This window comes from Electrophorus electricus, chromosome 6, assembly GCF_013358815.1.
Source record: "Electrophorus electricus isolate fEleEle1 chromosome 6, fEleEle1.pri, whole genome shotgun sequence".
Lineage (NCBI taxonomy): Eukaryota > Metazoa > Chordata > Actinopteri > Gymnotiformes > Gymnotidae > Electrophorus > Electrophorus electricus.
The window spans coordinates 3,642,023-3,661,929 of record NC_049540.1 but is presented as its reverse complement, the minus strand read 5'-3'; the positions used below and the strand labels follow the sequence as shown (position 1 = coordinate 3,661,929).

The following is a 19,907-nucleotide window of genomic DNA, read 5'->3' as shown; positions in this document are numbered from 1 at the left end:
GAGAAACAATGACATCGATGAAACATACAGCTATATGAACTTGCAAATGAACTGATGATCACATGTGCACATACTAATCATGAAACACCAAATGTTATTGATAGAATGACACAATGTCTATTTTAATGTTTACTTTTGTTTTATTGTATAGCATTATGGAAGCTGAGAACCCAGACCTGACAGGGAGGAATAACAGGTATAGGAAGGAACCGAGGAGCACTGTAAGGTGGAGAGGTAGACAGGAGGGTCATGCAAGAGGAACCTAATTAGCTTGATTTTGACCCTGCACCTATGTGTGTATAGTCATTATCTTGGATTATCTTCTTGCTGTTGTATATAGCTTCCATGTTATGTAAGTGTCTGTCTACACATTGTCCAGTAAATTTTTAAAAGTTTGGAAAAACTAACAAACAAACAACAACAAAAAAACACCTGTTTGTCAGTACTGTTTGTACTCCTCTGAGTCACATACATAACACAGCATAAAAGCTTATATGCATGCATAATCCATCTAAGATCTTCACTATTTATGTCAAATACAAGTTAAACTGGATGAGTGAGTGTTACTCTACAAAGAGACCCGACAGCCAGATCTCAGTGCAGTAGATCTCAGTGTAGTACATTTCAACACAGTAGATCTCAGTGCAGTAGATGAGTTTAGCCCTGCTACAGCCCTTCTCATTTATGATTACTTTTAATATTGGTGAAGAATGAGAGAACAGCACTACAGACTGTAACAAAGCCATTCTGGAAAAAAGTCTTAAAGACAGACGAGATTTTAAGATTATGGCATACGAATTCAATTTATAGATTAAGAATGCACACATTGTTACAGTCTATGTGATTGCGGTTGTTCTGTTTGTGTGTTTTGAGTGTTTTACAGGCCATCCACCAGAGGGCGTGACATTATGAGCAGACGCCACAGAGGCGATCGTCATTGAAGATGTGACTGGACAGAATAATTGCGTCATATTCGTTTTTGCTTATTTGCTTTGGAGTGGGTGTGTTTGATCTTGTATTTCCTCTTCTTTATACAATTGATTCGGGATTTATGGTAGAAGTATTATCTATATATTCATTCATTTCTGGGAAGGTAGTTTTATTTTGGGTGCATCTTAGACAGTTTTGCTTACATTTATATTTTTGGCATTTAGCTGATGCTTTTATACAAAGCAATTTATAATTCTGACTGAACACAACTTGAGCAACTGAGGGTTAAGGGTCTTGCTCAGGGGCCCAACAATGGTAACCTAGTTGTACTGGGACTTGAACTGGCAACCTTAATTACCTTAAGTTCCTTAACCACTGAGATGCCACTGCCCAGACACCACTTGTTTATGTTAGCATAAACCCACCCAAAGTGAAAGTGAAAGTGAATGATAGTGCAAGCAGAAGAGTTGCCAGCTCTGGTAAGTCACTACCAGGTTATTGCTTTTAACATCTAAAATGTATGTATTAGTGACACCGAGCAGGTTATTTGTGTGGTTTGTGCGAGATGTTGTTTATGATATGTGTTGAATGTGAGAACCAGAGTTTCTAGTCCTATGGAGATAATTCGTGTACGTTCTGATTCTGTACGAAGAGCCAGGATATGCTGCACTTGACTCCCTACAACATGGCTTCTGTTTCAAACCAACCTCTTCCAAAATTCTTGCAGTTAGCTGGAAGCATAGACAGCACTAGGCTTAGTGAGCATAACTTGTGAACCTCTGTAGGAGTCCTATAGAGAATAATAAAGATGGTTTTGCCCTCCACTGGGAAACTGAAATGTTAAATAGAAGGTGTTTGGGAATGACACAGCAGATGTACTGATGTACATCAAACCATCACATTCTTTAAATAGCTCATGTAATGGCACTAGTTCTTAGAAAGGTGGCGGCATTGTGTTATTACTCTACAGCCGCATAATGCAACCCATTAGTTTTATTGATTTTGGGGCTGTAATTTACAAGTAACAGCATAGTTTGTCACACAGCGGTTTTGTCCTTTAGCTCGTGGTTAAAAAAGACTGGTGGACTAAATTGGTCTAAAATTACACATACTAGTCTTAATTGTATACAAACACAAGTATATTCATATATAGTCATTTAATCTAGCACAGCTGATGTTGCATGCTAGATGCTGTCATTACACACCTGCATGATCAAGTTATGCAAAGATTTTGTTACAAATTTAAATGAATATGAAGGTGTTAACATTTCCCTGCAGTGCAAATGAAGTATTTCCTTTTGCCTGGAAAGATGATGAAAGCTCAGGAGGAATTTATTAGTAATCTCCACAAACAAACATCATGCCTGAAGAAGGTGGATGCTGTGGTGGCATGTGACTTCATTCTAGGTTTCTGCTACATTGTTTCAAGAGCGGGATCTGACCTTGAAGCAAAACTGAACACACTTAATTGTGTGTTGGGTAATCATTTAAAAAAAAGAAATTATAAACCATTGCATTGATATGAGTCTCAATTTAATCAAACATATTCAAATCACCTTCCACAGCTACCAAACCTACTCTTTTAGTGGTGCTCCATCACACACTTGACCCAGACTGCACTGTACCAGACAGCAGCAGATGGGTATCCAGGGAGAACATGATCACAGTGGACTGTCTGTTCCATGAGGATCAGGTTCTGCAGGTCTGTAAGAAGAATACTGAAGCTTTCAAAAGAGCTGCAAAGTGGATTGAGGAGCAGGTATCAGTGCTTCATCAAAGAAATCCCCCTAAATCTCATTTGCCAAATTTTAGATAAATTTGGTTGCAAGGCTACCTGTTATTTTTGAAAGTTGTTGAACATAAACCATCATATGGCACACAATGTTTACTCAACATATGGCACAAAATATTTATAACCATTGTTCTTTTTTTCTCTTGAAACCTAAAAACATTTAATAAAAAAATTAATAAAGTATTAACCAACATTGAAAACCTCCTAAGGCAAATTCCTCTGGAGCATTCTCTGGAAATGTAGAAATTTAGTTTCTACAATGGTTCATTTAGAAGAGTCTGCTTTGATTTTGTATATTAGTAATGCTGCAATATAGAAAGAACCATGTAATGGCTAAAGTGACAGACCAACCAAAGCCTGAAATAATTTATTCCAGAATCACCTTACCATCTGGTAAGGTGATTCTGGAATAAATTATTTTAGGCTTTCCCAGTATATGTTTCAATCTGCAGTAAATGTAAGGATACAGGGCATTATAGTAAAACAAACAGTCTTACTTTCCAGAAAAAAATGTCATCTGCAAGAGGCAATGGTAAGTCTCTTAACAAACCATTTCATACATCTCCTCTTTCATATCATAAGTCACTTCATCATCATCATGTTCACCACCACTTACACAGTCTACCATTTAAAGTAATAGAGTATTTAAGAAGATAATCTCAGATAAAGCTATACCATCATTACTCAAACTATGATTCTTGTTACTGAAATGTTTCTCCAGACTCTCCAGACTCGCCACTATTGCCGCAGAACACGGAAGAGGAGAACTCCGAGTGTTGCAGTTGCTGTAGTTATTTGTGGTCCTTGATGCCAACTCTTTTGTGACTGGCTATGTAAGCACCTGCTAACATGCTAAAACAACTCAAGTTTTTACTATACTATCACAGCTTTACATATTTGTAATTGTATGCAGAGAGACTATTTCATAGCTTATTTAACATAACAGCTAAATAACCTCATGGAAAACGATTGGGTCCCATCACTTTGTGAGCAGAAATATTGATTTTAAACACTGTTATCACTATCATGATGCCAAGTGGACTATGAATGTTAAACAGTTAATATTGAACATCTTCCTAAAAGACAGAGTGAAGAACATTGTGTATGACATTGTGTAAATAAATGAATGAAATCTTTATTATTAGTGATGAGTACATGTCAGTCTTTAAATTAATGTTGCAACACGGTGTGTGTCAAACTACAGGAAATATTTGTCTCTTTGAAGTATTTGTCATTACAATGTACTGAATTGCAGTGTGGGGTTTGAGAATATGAATGGTGTTATAGCTGTGTGTGTGTGTGTGTGTGTGTGTATGTGTGTGTTTGTGTGTGATTATGTGCTTCACTAAATTCATGGAGCTAGCAGACTTCATAATGATTGGAAACAATAATCTCTTAATCAGCTGAGGTTGGTTTGGAATGCGGTTTGAAATGTTGTCATGGTCTGGAATGTAGAGCTGACAGAGCAGATGTGTGGCTCCCATAGACTTGATAATAGTTGGAAGCTGATGTCCCAGATAACAAGAATTGATTGAAACAATATTGATTTAATGCCAAGGATAACCATTGAATCAGTGTGGCTCCCTGATGTTTATTTAGCATTGATCTTGCTTATTGTATTGGCCTTTGATTCAGCCCTGAAAAATCAACCATACTGAACATTGAGCTAACATTGATTCAACAACTCTGTCCAATGATTGAATACCTGTTGATCTAATGTTCTTATTAATGATATTGATTTAATGTTGAAACTGTGCATCTTAAAATCTTACCAAACAAGCATTTCTGCAGTCTACTATCCTTGAAGGGCTACTTCTTTTCTTTGCCTGCCCAGTTAAAGGTACTCACCAGCCTGTTGGTAAGTACAGCACTGAGAATTCTTTTGTTTCCTTCTGTAGTATTGCCACCAACCAAAGTAAGGCATGAAACTTAAACATGCACACAAAAAACAAAGCTTCATTCATGTGATAAGGATCAGAATCATAATGATCAAAAATACAACATATGCATTTGGAAAAATTACTGACATCAGTAGCATATAATAAATTCCTGTGTGAGTATTCAGTAATTAATCAATAATATATAACAATGCTTTATATTTTGAAATAAAATATTCTGGCACTGGCAGAACATCTTCAAAGATACAGGTTTTGCATTTTGATTGAGAAGTAAACTGTTGTATGACTAGTATACTAGCTGGGCATATTTTTACGATATTTTAGACCATACAGAGTATGACTGCAGTATGTGACAGTATGTCAGGAAAATCTAGAATTCTGCTGGACTTTGGATCTTAAATTGGTTTTTGAACTGTGCCCAGATGTAGGTGTCGTATGCCTGTGAACCCTAGTACCCAGTGACTTAGACTTAGAGTGTCATGAGATCTGCAACAAATTTGGAAGAGAACTTGATATGAAGAGTATGAAAAGCAAGAAAACAAAAGTGTTAGATGCTAGGCCATGTGAGTGAACTGGAAGCAGCAAATCAGATTCATGACGTATATGGTTTAGAGTAAAGCAGTTCTGACATTCACTTGACACTTTTGTCCAAAGCAACTTTACAGTTATGACTGAATACAACTTGAGCAACTGAGGGTTAAAGGTCCTGCCCAGATGCCCAACAGTGGCAAGTTGGTAGTGGTGGGGCTTGAACTGGTTACCTTCCAATTACAAGTCAATTACCTTAGCCTTTAGCTGTATTGCTCAGCACTGCTACTGCTACAGACTAAGTGCTTCATGGTTGTGCGGTAGTGCCATTCCTTTGATTTGCCAAGTTACAACTCAATCATGTAAAAAAACATAGGCCTATATTGAATATGTGTATGTCTAAAAAGTGCAAATATAAATACTTCATAAAATATGTCCCTAAATAAATGGTAGCTGTAATAAACCAAACATGGTAGATGAAATAAGCAGGCAACTCAGCGTATGTTATATATATTAATCACTTACCATCCTTCGATGTGTTTCATCATTTTGAAGAGAATTTCCAACTGTATCACATTCCTCCTTGTTGCACAAAGGCAGTTTGAAGGTGAACTGTGTTGACATATGGTGAGTATCCTGCCATCCCTGATTTACTCACAGCTCTTCAAGTTCATGCTGGACTCCAGTCCAGTGCTTGTTTCACCTCTTTAAAAAGCTGGATCAACATAGATGTCATCTTCCTATTTCAATACCCTGGCCTGTGTATTTGCATCATCTATTTAAACTCATTATTATTATCATCATCAAGTTATTTGTTGAGATGGACCAGTAACAGTTGAAATTGATTTATCTCATGGCCAAGTCAAATGTCAAAAATAGGGCCCTCCTTTCTAGAATTATACAGATTCAAACTTACAGCGCACCCGTTATCTCTATTGATAAACCTTAGCAATAGATTAGGTCTTTCTGAAGAGTTCAGTGATATTCATCAGTGTGTCATGCCATGTCAGAGCTGCTACAGTCAACTATATATGCTGTTATTACTACTACAGAAGTTTACTAACCAGCAGAATCCTTCCTTCCTGTGCACTGGAGCACTGCACTGGTCAGACTGCAGCAGTGCTCTGCTTCTGTTTAGGACACTGGCACTGCAGCATCCAGCACTGGAGGACCCACACTGGCAGTGTGATTGGAATCAAGAGAGGAAATAGCTGCTGATGCTGTTGCCTTGGCTACTGTTGCTGTGAGGGTCCTGCAATTTATTTGGTTGTCAATGTAATCAATCAGTTAATATAGCACATCTAGCAGTGCTAAACAAGATTCAGATTATGGCTGTTTCTACCAACCCTCAGATGTTTACAGAGACAGTAATGCAAGCAGCAGCAGAAGTACAGGAATGGGCACAGGTTGCAGCCTGACACACACATACACACAAAGCCAACATACTTACTTTAAGTGAGAGTAAAAATTCAAACATGTCGCCATTGAAAATTTTGTAATAAAATGTCAGAATAAATCATGTTGAATCACACACACACACACGCATACACACACACACAGGCACCTTTACACACACCACTTAGTCTGTAGTGTGAATGTAGTGTTTCCATCAGTAAAGCTTCTTTATGGATTGTTTGAACACTATTGGCTGTGCATAAGAAGCCCATGGAACTTTTGAATACATAAAACTCCTTTTTGCTGAGTTCTAGGTGCAATAATAAAATAGTGGTGTTTTGCGTGTGCTGGTGCCCAACTGCAATGTCAGTGGTAACTCGTTAACTTCAGATGGCTGCTTCCCCCTTGTGGCTAAAATCTCAATTTCCTAGCAATTCATTCTCAAAGTGCAGTAATGCCATTTGTTGGGAGGCACATTTACCTGACACTTTTATACCAAGTGACTTACAACTATGACTGAAAATAACTTGAGCAAGTGATGTTTAGGAGCCTTGCTCAGGGGCCCAATTTGGCAAAGGTGGGGTTCAAACCAGCAACCATTCAAATACACATCAAATGCCTTAAGCACTGAGCTACCCCTGCCAATGCTTACCCCTCATCAGATATCATACATGATAAGAACTTAATGCAAATGATTAATGTGGAAGATTGAAACTATAAAAATCGCAATTTTATTCTTATATTTAATACTTATTTAAATAGATTAATAAAATATACACAGTAACATGTAATAAAGTACTTATACATTTGATAACTGTGATCAAAGAACAGGTCTGTTGTTTAAGCACACACTGTAGATTTTACACACAATGTATTATTATTATTATTATAATTATTATTATTATTACTATTATTACAATACCACCAACAAAAACAACAATAACAAAAAAAAAACCAAAACTTTATTACTATTATTAACATTGAAAACCTAAGCATGTAAAACAACAATTCTGACATTATGTATCTCTGGATTGCCTGATCTACGTTTGGATGTTAACAGTGCGATTACTGATTGGAGAAACCTGTTCTATCGCTCTAGAGTGGGGAAGTTGATGGGTGGAGCTCCTGTGCGTGCAGGAATGAAGTGACAGGAATAAACATGAAAATTAAAATAGTTTAGGCTTTCTTCCTGCACAGCAAAACGGAGTTCAATTTGTTTGTAACATGCGAAAGTTTACTCTAATGTGTCATGTTGTTCTAAGGGAAAGATCCAATATGAGCTACTCTGAAAGAAAGACTACTTCACCTAAAACAGCAGATGTGTACGAAGAACCGTAAAGATAAGAGTTCACATCATTCTAAAGCACGCTAGTCACCAACAAGACAGAAACTTGTTAAAATAATATATGCAGTATATTGCACAAACATATATGTATTAAAGAACTCTTTAAGGAACTAACCATGATTTTGCGTCCTCCCCGTCAGATTTCATGAGATTGATCCTGTAGAAGGAGCTCAAGATGGCAGCTGCAGGCAACAGTAAGTCAAACTTCCAGAGTTCATCAGTCCTGTGCATTGCTTAGATTACATTAACCTACAGTGGGTTTTACAAATTCTAATAACAAATCAACATTTTATTATTTATCAGTAATATCAGACAGCTTATTCTTTTTCATGAATATACATGATAAAACTATTTTAATTATTTGTGTGTGTGTGTGTGTGCCTCTTTTCCTACAGATGAGTTTAAACTCATTGGCCCTTGTAAGGTAGAAATTCAGTCTGGCTCTGCTGTCACTCTCTCCTGTCACCTGTCTCCATAAACCAGTGCTGTTGCCATGCAGATCAGGTGGTTTAAGGAGACCGACTGTGTTTGCCTCTATAAGAACGGGGGGGTGAGTCTGTTCACTCAGGAGTTACAGAGAGGAAATGTCTCCTTACAGCTGAGAGACTATAGAGTGTCAGATACAGGATATTACCTGTGTCAGGTCGCAGAACAGAACAGAGGAGATCACAGTAAGATTAAGGTGTAAGTATATCAGAGCTGCACTCTACATAAATTCAACATCATCATCAGTGGTCTCATCTCAGAATGAACATGAAATAACAAAGTCAGATGTTCAGACTTTTGTTCGGTTCAGATAAATGAAGTGCAGCACACAGGTGGTGAATGATGCTAATATGGAGTAAAGGGCAGATGGTTCATTTTAGAGGAACAAACAGGAAGAGTTCCTAACTCTACCACAGATCTCCATATCATGGTTGCAACATTTAAAAACCATAAATTGTACAGATCTACATTAAATCTAGTGACTAGTAATCTGGAATAAATCACAGATTAGCTCAGTGTGAGTCTGAACTAAACAAATGAGAGACACTTTAACTACAATAGATGGGTGATTATAATGTAATTGTGGACTTTATGATCTAGAGCAGGTCTGTTAACACAGACTATACCACTCCCAACTCCAGGGGGTAACCCAAACAGAAAAGTGGGTCTGAAAACTGTGAGGGAGACCCAGCACAAGATAGCTGTATATACAAAGAGCACTACAAAGTAAAGATTTTACATTTTACTACACATAATCAACAAGACCTAGGACACCCTGTCTGAAATAAAATCAGTAAGACAATTTAAAATCTTTTCATTTAAATACCATGGGAGAAGAATCCACTTCATGTGAAGCGATTGTGAAGAGACCTCTCTGACTCACCTTCACCTTCCAGAGTCTTTATATACAGAGGAGACCCTGCTAATTAGTTAGCTAATGACTAATGACTAGTAATCTGGACTAAAGGGATTAAATCACAGCACAAAATCAAGCCTTTAGACACACTTTCTGAAATACAATCAGTAAAAGAGTATTGAAAGTCTTTACATCTAAACACTGTGGGAAAATCCACATCAGGTGAGGTGAAGTGCAGCAGTGGAGACCCTCTCTGACTCAGCTTCAGGTTCCAGAGTCTTTATATACATCTGGATACGAAGCAGACGAGCTGTGATGAAAAGATAACTTTTGATGACTGCTGACATTAATGGACACTGACAACCTGAATGTTTATGTAGATCCACAATAACAGCAGATTTCCTACAACAAACCAGGACTGCAGCTGCTTTTCAAGAGTTGCTGCACAGTAGTTTTAAAAGGACTTGGTGTAAAGCCCCAACTCCACTCTTCTATCACACTGCTGTATATCATGAAGAGAATAACACAGTGACCCTCCTTCTCTACACCACACTGTAGTTAAACAGAGAACAGGTTTAAATGTCATGACTTACACTGGTTTTTAACAGCTCACTTATGATGGAGAAATGGGCAGAGCTTCTGTTTCTCCCAAATCAATCATGTTTTACTTGTAAGCCAAAGCAGTTGCAGATCCACTGTGTAACATAACAGAGGATACATGCACTGGGCTTCTATGACAGGCCATAATCTAAACTAATCTAAGATACTAGTAACAGTGATTTTTGATAACAGATTTATAGAAATGTTGAACCCATAGAGTTGTTTATCAGGATGCATTCATGTGTCACTGCTGTTTTGTAATTTTGTATTGCTGTAACTGTTACTGTTGTTAATAGACGACTACAGTACTGGGTATTAAATGAAAACACTACATGAAGTTTTTAATATTGTTTTGAATATAAACACTTCTATAAGGATTGAGATGTTTGATTGTTTAACTGAATGTCTTCATGGAGTTGTATTGAAAGTAGAAGGTGACAGTGCTGCAGTGAAGGATGTAAAGTTACAGCACACATGAGCAGAGTCCCAGTATAGTGATTAGGATGTGAACAAGAATGGAAAAAGTTTTATGATGATATTTATTGTGTTTTTTTTATCTAACAATATGTCCTCTTCTCTTGTTTTACATAGGGCGAAACATTTTGATACGCATATAACAATACCTATTCTTTCCACTGATGTTAAGCGAGTTTTTTCAAATATCATCACATTAATTTGTAATCCATTAATCAGATGGCAAAATAACATGCACTTCAATGTAATATTTATGTGGTATATAAAAACCCTGATAATCTTACTGAGGTTCTATTGACTTCCATCTGCTTCCTTACCACAATGCTCTTGGGCACTGCAGAAATGTAGAGACAGTGGAGTTTACCATGACAACCAGAACACACAACAGTCTAACAACAGCTGTATACTTCTGGCAGTGATGTCACTGGTAGAATGGATCATGGGTTATTTGATAACATATGTCATCAATAAATCATTATCACTGGAGTCTCTCTCTCATACTATAGTTTTTATCATCCTCCTCTATTGCAGAAGTACCACAGATCACACACAATCACACACACACGTTTATGTTTATGTAAACAGATTCTGCAATGAATGTAATTACATTTATTATGTCAAGCGGTTGCATATATTTGATTTGTCCACTTTTAGATTTATGACAGAAGCAGGCCAGTAGAGCAGGAAGACAGACATCTTGTGAAGAGCTGTAGAATGACTTACTCTAGTTGTCATAGTTTTAAAAACACATTTTCACTGCTGTCAAAACTCTGTCATTAATCACTTTTTTCTTACCAGGAGACATCCCAGATTTTGGTGAGTACACTATTTTAATGATTTACTCAGATTTCTAATTAATAGACACATGGTTTAAAATCTTAATCAGAACAGAACAGAAGTTATCCAGAACATTCACATTAACTGACACCATAAATTAATTGTCTTGGGTCTGATGAGAATGATGAACACTTTGCTCACTACCATGATTATTGAAGTCATGTGTAAAATGATGACCCAGGCTAATTTAATCATAACATTTACATCACAGAGTCATGTCAACAAAGACCAAACAATGCCATCATCAATGTGATGTAATGATTCTATTCCTTGTGTAACTACACCATCACACAACTAATCACTCAGGTGTAACTCATTTGGAGTTTGATCGGAGCTAGTGATTCACAAGGCCATATCATTAGTCAGAACACAAAACACAATACAACAAATGAAATAAATTCATTAAAATATTTTCCCTGCACTTTATGTATAACATAAATTGCATGCAGTCAATAATGTCAAGAGATGAAATACAATACATAGTGAAAATCTGGAGTCCATAACAACTGAATTATAAACATCAGACTGTAAGATGATCATACACAGTTTATAAGGTTTAACACTTTTATTCTCAGCAGTCTGTTTGGACCATAGACTATATACTGTCTGTGGTTAGTACACACATCCTTATAACAGTCTGTACAAATATGAACAATGGGAGATCATGCAGTTGACATCCTGAACATTTGAATAGAGGTCAATGTGAGCCCATTCACCAATGGGAGACCAGGGTGAAAAGCACTTTACCACTTTGTGTGAGATCATCCTGAGCTGACCATTCACCAGTCGGAATAGTTTTCTGTGGCTGGATCGAGGGCCTTAGCTGATACTGGCATTTTCACTCACTAATTTAAAGGACATGGATGTTGTAGATGTGACAACAAAACGCAAAAACATAGTACTTGGTGTCAAGGTGGCCAGACCACACTTTGCTGTGACAGACCATGGTTATATGGAGAAGATAGTGTTTGAGACTTTTTCACAAAGATCTTCCTAAAAGAAACCACTCACATCCAAGATTTGACATCATCCAGGATTTCAATATTTCATGTCCATACCTTCCATATGTCCTTAGGAGAGGGGCCATTATTTTTCACAGGCTTGAATGGTGCCACAGTACCAATTAAGTCTGTAACCGGTTTGTCTGTATGTCCTATTACTCCTTTCCCTGCGTTTTGTTCGTGAATGAAGAGGTCAAACATGGGAAGTTGGTTTCACTTATACTCTGTCTCTCTCTGTATTTAGAAAATAAAAACAAGATAAAAGTTAATGAAAATGTTCCTCAAACTCCTTTCCCAGCTGGCTTGGCTCCAGACTTCTGATGAAGTTCACATTTGTAATGGTGCATTAACATTCGTAAACTATATGCAAAAATAATTATGTATATTTTTCTCTATATACAAACATTGCCATAGACATATTTTTCTCTATATACAAACATTGCCATAGACATATTCCACTAATATCTCATATGTTGTTATACATTATACTATATTATACATACACTAATACATGAAATCACCTATGCAATTATATATAGGTATACACATGATGCAGGAATATATATATATATATATATATATATATATATATATATATAAACTAGTACATGAAATCACCTATTCAATTATATATACATATGCATATACACAACAATGAAAATAACAACAACAACAACAACAATAACAAAAATATTATACCTTCAATATTCTTACATATGTTAGTGCAAATTGCTTCTTGTCTAGCTTTATAGTGCTAACATCATTCAGCTGTAACACGTGGTGGCCCGAGTGCCGCAGGGCGAGGGGTAGGACGCTCAGACTCCAGCGACTGCGACGTACATTTATCGACATAGAAACATGGAACGATAACGGCACTCAAAAGCTTTACAAACGTTAACACGAACGTGAAACGGCTAACAAGTAACAAGCACAATAAACAAGCATACGTTTAACAACGACAAAAGGAACATTACAGCAAGGCGTTACATCCACAATGACCAACACTTTGCACGCTTCGACACGGGTTTAAATACATATAAACAAACAAGGTGCAAGTATGTGCAGGTGTGGCCACAAACAGATCCTCCCACTGCACGTGGCTCACCAAACCACGTGACTCGCGGGAGGCGAGCATTCCGTGACATCAACCTACATCTGCTGCTGTTATCGTGGCGTATGCTTTTTACACATAAGAAGAAAAACTACATGGCATCTTGAGTTAGCATTATGTCTAGCTGTAAATTAATTAAAGATATCTGTAATGTAAATCTATTCATATCAATAAATGTTAAAACAATACATATACACTTATACTCCCATTAGCCATGAGAACAACTGAGAAATATCAACTAAATGAAAAGAAGGATTTCCCATTAAATTAATAAACATAATATCAAGAGGGAATTACATATAGAAATAATTTTGCATACCTTACAAGTCCATGCCAGACATTTGACTTATGTCATAAAATATATTTATTTTAAATATTCTAAAATGTACATGAACTAATGAATACATTTTCAAATGGTAGATTCATCTTGCATTTTAGCAACAGATATCCATTATAAATCAGGTCAATATCTATGAAAAATATTACCTGGTGGGCTTAATAGGTACAGTTACCCCACTAGTTTATGTTTTTAACATCAGGTGAGCACACTGTACTAAGATCCACTTTTCTTTAACTATCTTATTAATTACAAAGAAGTAAATTGTTAAATACATAATTCCAGAGTAAAGGAAAGGATCAGAAGTTCATCTTATTTTCATTACACTTTCATAATGCTAACCAGTGAAGTCTATCATATTGGTAACTTGCTCCTTTCTCCATTATCCTAATGTCTCTTTTCAAACTGCACTGGTAAGTGCACTATTTGAGCTATTTATTCATAATTCTAAACAAAAGGCTTTATGAGAAGAGTAATTCACAATAACATTAATTGACACAAAAATGAAGGTTAATTGAATCAAAACAGGTTCATTAATTTAACCCCAGTCTGCTGACAATTTCCCCATCTGCCCCTGCAGTAGCTCCACCCTTGACTGCCTCCATCAGGCCTTTATTCTATTAGAGCTACAGTTTATCAGGGAAAACAGCTCAATTCAGACACCAGTGTCATGTACTTACACCCAGCAAGTACAGTCTCAGATACACAGTATATACAAGAGTAACATACATATGATTTAATCTAACTGTAAGGTTATTTATACTTTTTATAAAATATATATAAACCACACTGCTTTATGATTTATTTCAGGTCTAATGCTTTAATGCTTAAGGTTTAATTGTTGTAAAGCTGTTCAGTCTCTACTGTGATTATGTTCCTCAGCTGGCTACATTATGATTGTGTGCTACCAAACACTATATCAGTTTCAAGCAGCTACAATCAGCAGGATCTCCACTGTTAATAATATCAACTCTCAATAATCCACACTGGCCCTTCATATAACACACAGTATGACACCATGCATGGAACCTTCACTCTGTTTTATTCACTTCAGAGTTACAGAAAATGGACAGAAGAGGAGAGAATGAAAATGGAGGAGGCTGCTCTGCTGACTGGTGAGGATGAAAATAAGAGCTTTTGTACAATGTGTTCTTATTAATATGGGTTATATAGTTTATATAGGTGTTGTTATACGTGCTTATAAGTTTCAGTCATACGTTTATGAGGGTTTTGCGTTATTGAGAAATCAATATTAAATCTTTTAATTTAAGGTGCAAAAAAGAGTTCATGGATTTAACAATTGAAGGTTTCCCTGTTCCTTTTAGCCATCAGCACCTTCTGAGTGCATGAACAGATGGATTTCCTAAGGAGCTCTGATGATCCTGATGGAAACATTGAATGTGACATTCCAGGCAGCATCACTATTTTAGATGTGATCGTTTGTAACAATACCACAGAAACAACACCTCCCCCCTGCTGAACCACTGCTGTCCATCTAGACATGTCAAGAGTGATGTGTGGAAGAAATACAACTATTGTGTATTCTTTGTCTGAGAGCTTCCTGTGCTCATAATCTTTACTGGTGTTAGTCCTCCTCAGAGATTTTGTTAAGGAAGAGGTAGTCAGAGAGCAGCTCTCCACATCTCTCTGGCACTGGAGGGAACAGTACTGTGAGCTCACTGCTTTACTCACAAGGGGATTAGGGTTCACACTGCAGCCTAAATCTGGATTTTCAAGACATTATTCCCAAGTGAATGAGGAGTGGGAGGGTCTTTACCTGGACACATGCATTTTCCAGCCTTTTCAGTAATGTGGCCTGTTCAATAGCAGGAGATGCAGATTGTCTGCTGATCAGTAAATATTTAGGGAGTCATGTGGGGATACAGAGAGGCATATCTGGGAGAGAGATCTGGACCCAGTGTATATCCAAAGTCTCTCACCCTCTCTCATCTTCATTACCCAGTTACCCTGCTGGGTGCCTGTGGGGTCATAGGGCAGAGTTGGTTACTGGGACTCTTCACGTGGTCATTCAGACTCATCACTGTGTTCAGTCTTTCCAGATGTGATTCTCTTTTGTAATGGGAAGGATCTGCTACACAGGAATAGGGGCTATATATTAGGATGTATTAAAACTGCATTATTACACTGTAGTTTATGCAGAATTTAACCAAAACAGGTGCATGTTTTGTTCTTTTACTACATAACATTAATTATGATGTTAAAAGCTGTGTATTAATTTGATACATTGATTAAAGTAGTGACTTTCTGATCATAAGCATTTATATGCCTATGATGCTGTTAAATGCTGTTTTTTCTACATTTAGTTTAGGATACAAAGGTGACAGAATACAATTTAATCTTTCATATCTGTATCATTACAGAATTAAAAGAGGAGTGGTTTCCTGGACCTGCTCTTAAAAACCTAATGACCTTAATAGAAGGAAGGAAAGCATGGGAGGATAAGCTACAGGAAACTGAGACTGAACTGGAGCAAACAGACAGACAAGCACACGGTAAAGGAGAAAAATTAGAGGAGGATGAAATGCAACAAGAGGAGAAGGATCTCATCAGTGAGATCAGTGTGGAGATGAGACAAAGAGAAGAGCAGGAAATAAGAGACACAATGACTGCTGTGGTGGAAGCTTTAAGGAGCTTAGCAGAACAAATTGAAAAAAATAGAGAATATCAAACAGTATAAAAAAGAAAAACAAATGTAAGCAAAGGTTATCAGAAGAGAGCAATAATGAGAAGAGGAGAGAGCTTGAAAGGGAACTGGAGAGAAAAGATCAGAGAAAAGATCATTGGATGGAGGAGACAAATCAGGAGCTCAAAAGGATGCAGGAGGAGAGGAAACAGACAGTGAAGAAATACAGACTGGAGATGGAGAACAGACAGAAGAGAGCAATAAAGGCAGACGTACTGTGACAGGGGCGGCATGGAGGAAGCGAGAGGTGAAGTTGAACTAATGTTCTTTATTTTCCATAATCTTTAAAGTAGTGATGACGAGTCTGGGCGGTCTCCAGGATTGGAGCAGCGTTACACCAACAGATGATCGTGGTTCTGTCCGCTAATGCGCAGCACTGTCCTGACGAACCTGTAGGAGTATAAATAGTGTGCAGTGTTAACAAGCAGCAGGTGTCTCCTGTCAGAAGACAAGTGATTGTGAGCAGGAGAGGCAAGTGGTACGGTCCTGGTCTGGAGGGGGCGTGTCCCTCCCAGTAGGTGACCGGTCTACCGTGACACATACAACTGTTCAGGAACCTGCCCTTATATATTACCCAGACCCTTATCATAAAGAAACAGAAAGAGTTTGATAGTAGGATGGAGGAAAAACACAGAGAATTAGAGAAACTGAAACTAAACCTGTCAAAGATGGAGAAAGACAAAGAAAAGAAACTGGAGGAGAGAAATAAGATTGTAGAAGAGAAAAATAAAACAACTTAAAACAAAAAGACACTGAATTAGAAGGACATGTAAAGACAATAGAGAACCAAAATAAAATAATAAATAAGAAGTATGAACTGGTCAAGGAGAAAGAGAGACTACTGGAGAACACTGTTAAAGATGTGGAAATGAGTAAAATAAAAACAACTGGATACACTGGGAAAGGGACTGCAGGAGAAAGACATATTTCTGAAAGAAAATACAAATACAATTAAAATGAAGAACAAGACACTGGAAGAGGAGATAAAAGATGAACTAGATGAACTAATACAAACAAGGAAATTAGAGAAGAAATTAGAGGAGAACAGAAGAAAACTGGGAGAAATGGAGCAAAGACTTGTGGAGAAAGTAAAAAAATTAAATGAAATCAAGGAACAACTGAAGGATAAAAACATGAAGCTGGAAGAGAAAGACAAGACTAAAAGAATAAAGACTATAAAGGTCTGCTTCTCAGAGAGATGCACTGTTAAAGGAAACAAATGAAACATTTGAAACTGCTTCTAAACATCTTGTGGAGAAAGACAGACAACTGGAGAATATGAACAGTCTACTGGAGAACACAGTCAGAGAGGGAGAAACCAGTAAAAAGCAATTGGAAACACTGGGAAAGGAACTGCAGGTCAAGAACAGCCAACTACAGGAAATTATGTTGTTACTGGAACAACAGAACACTCAACTAGCAGAAAAAAACAAAGATCTTGAAGAGAAAGAAAGGCAGGTTGAGGAGAAATACAGACTTCTAGAGGAGATAAGCAATCAGCTACAGGAGAGGACAGATCCAGACTCATTAGTCCCAGTCAGGAGAAGACACAGCAAGGGGGAGCTGCCACATAATGAATAATTTGTTATTAAAATGTGGTTGGTTAAATGAGCACTGTGCAATATTTGAGCCAAGTACAGTTTAAAATCAAATACAGCCTTATACTATACTCATTAATAAATTAGTAATATCAGCTCTGTTAACGCTGCCTTCTGAAGAATGTATTCCCCATTCTGACTGGTTCTGCTGTATTATAGTGAGTGGAGAGACTCCAGACTCAGCAGCCCCACTCAGGTAAAGAAACAGTGTGAGTTTCATATAGTACCTTTAGTATTCCACCGAACAGCACAATCACCAAAATGCCATAAAATAACCTTAGTTAAAAGACCCATTCTTGTTCTTTTCCAGTGGGTGGAGAATCCTTTAGTCCAGGCTCTCCAGTATTAGTTCGTGTACCAGAACTCAGGCTGGTGCTAGGAAGGACTGAGTCTGGGAAACAGTGCAGCAGGAAACACCATCCTTTGCAGAGAGGAGAGTATCCAGGCTGGTACATCTACAGTGAACCAGTAGAATGAGAGCAGACAGGGGGAGGTGGCTGGGAGGAAGGTGTCTGTGGTGGACACTCCTGACTGGTTCTGCCTTGAACTCTGTCTGGAGAAGTTGAGACAGGATGTGAGACACTGCATCCATCTGTCTGCCCTAGGACCCCATGCCTTTCTCCTTGTCATACCAGTGAAGGAGCCTGCGGGACTTTGTCCAAGGAGTAAGCAATTAATATATTCCTATAGTAGCTTTATGATTTCTCTGAACAGGAGAGTCAACAGAGTGTAATACAAAAACTATTAGATTAAATTTGGTAATTTTTCTTTCCCAGTGGGTGGAGAATCCTCAAGTGCAGACTCTGTAGTGCTGGTTTCTGTACCAGAACTCAGGCTGGTGCTGCTGGGGAGGACTGGGTCTGGGAGGAGTGCAGCAGGAAACACCATCCTGGGCAGAGAGAAGAGGAAACAGGATGATACATCTACAGTGACTCAGCAGAGTGACAGCAGAGAGGGGGAGGTGGCTGGGAGGAAGGTGACTGTGGTGGACACTCCTGACTGGTTCTGCCCTGAAATCTCTATGGAGGAGGTGAGACAGAATGTGGGACTCTGTGTTCATCTGTGCCCCGGGACCCCATGCCTTCCTACTAGTCATACCAGTGAAGGAGCCTGTAGGAGAGGAGAGAGGGATGCTGGAGAAAATGGAAGACATTTTTGGAGAGAGATGTTGGAGAAACACCATGATCCTTTTCACTGTTACTGAGGAAGAGAAAAATCCTGAACAGTTCATTCAGTCACAAAGCCAAGAGGTCCAGACACTTGTGCCGAAATGTGGGAACAGGTTTCACTGTCTCAACATTAAGGAGAGTAGCGATGGGTCTCAGGTCTCAGAGCTACTGGAGAAGATGGAGAAGATGGTAGAGGAAAACAAAGAGAGATTGTACAGCAGTGAGATTTTACTTGGAAAGTATTTGAAAGTATTTGAAAAAAGAAATGATTGAGAAACAGGTAAATAAGGTGCAGGACTCTGACAAAGATAGAAGGAGTGATAAAAGAACATGAAGGTGATATCAGACAGCTTAATGTCCAAACAACTGAACTGGAGATAAGGATGAAAGGAGAGAGATAAAGAGAAAAAGATAGAGTTGGAAAGAGAGGTAGAGCGTAGGACAGAAATGGAAGAAAAAGTGAAGAAACTGAAAGAGAAATGAGAGAGAGGGGAAAGAAATGGAGGAAAGGCACAAACAGGAAATGGAGAAGATCAAGGAGCTGTATGAAGGAGAGGCCAGGATTGAGACAGAGAGAAACCTCCTGAAGATCATTCTGCCTGAACTCCAGAGAAATACTTTAGTCTCAAAATGTAAAATATAGGAGGAGTTTAGCAGGCAGATGGAGGAGAAAGACAGAGATGGAGACACTGAAACAAAGGCTGTTAAAGCTCAGAGAGACTGATTCAGTTCTTGAGGAGGTTTATGAGAGAAATGTAAGGAACAGAAGGGGGAGCCAAGGGTTTCTCTCAGAGGGTTAAGGACTGGTTCCAGTCATGAAAGGAGAACATGGGACCACATACACTC

At 37.9% G+C, this 19,907-nt stretch overlaps 1 protein-coding gene across 1 annotated transcript; it reads left to right on the top strand.

Annotated features, from left to right (window-relative positions):
• The first annotated feature begins 7,818 nt into the window (after positions 1–7,818).
• Positions 7,819–19,704, top strand: LOC113586811 (GTPase IMAP family member 9-like). The gene is given in 6 exon segments (XM_035526865.1): positions 7,819–7,877; positions 8,029–8,082; positions 8,372–8,559; positions 18,669–18,948; positions 18,950–19,300; positions 19,539–19,704. Coding segments are annotated over 6 exon segments (1,098 nt in total).
• Positions 19,705–19,907: the final 203 nt, after the last annotated feature.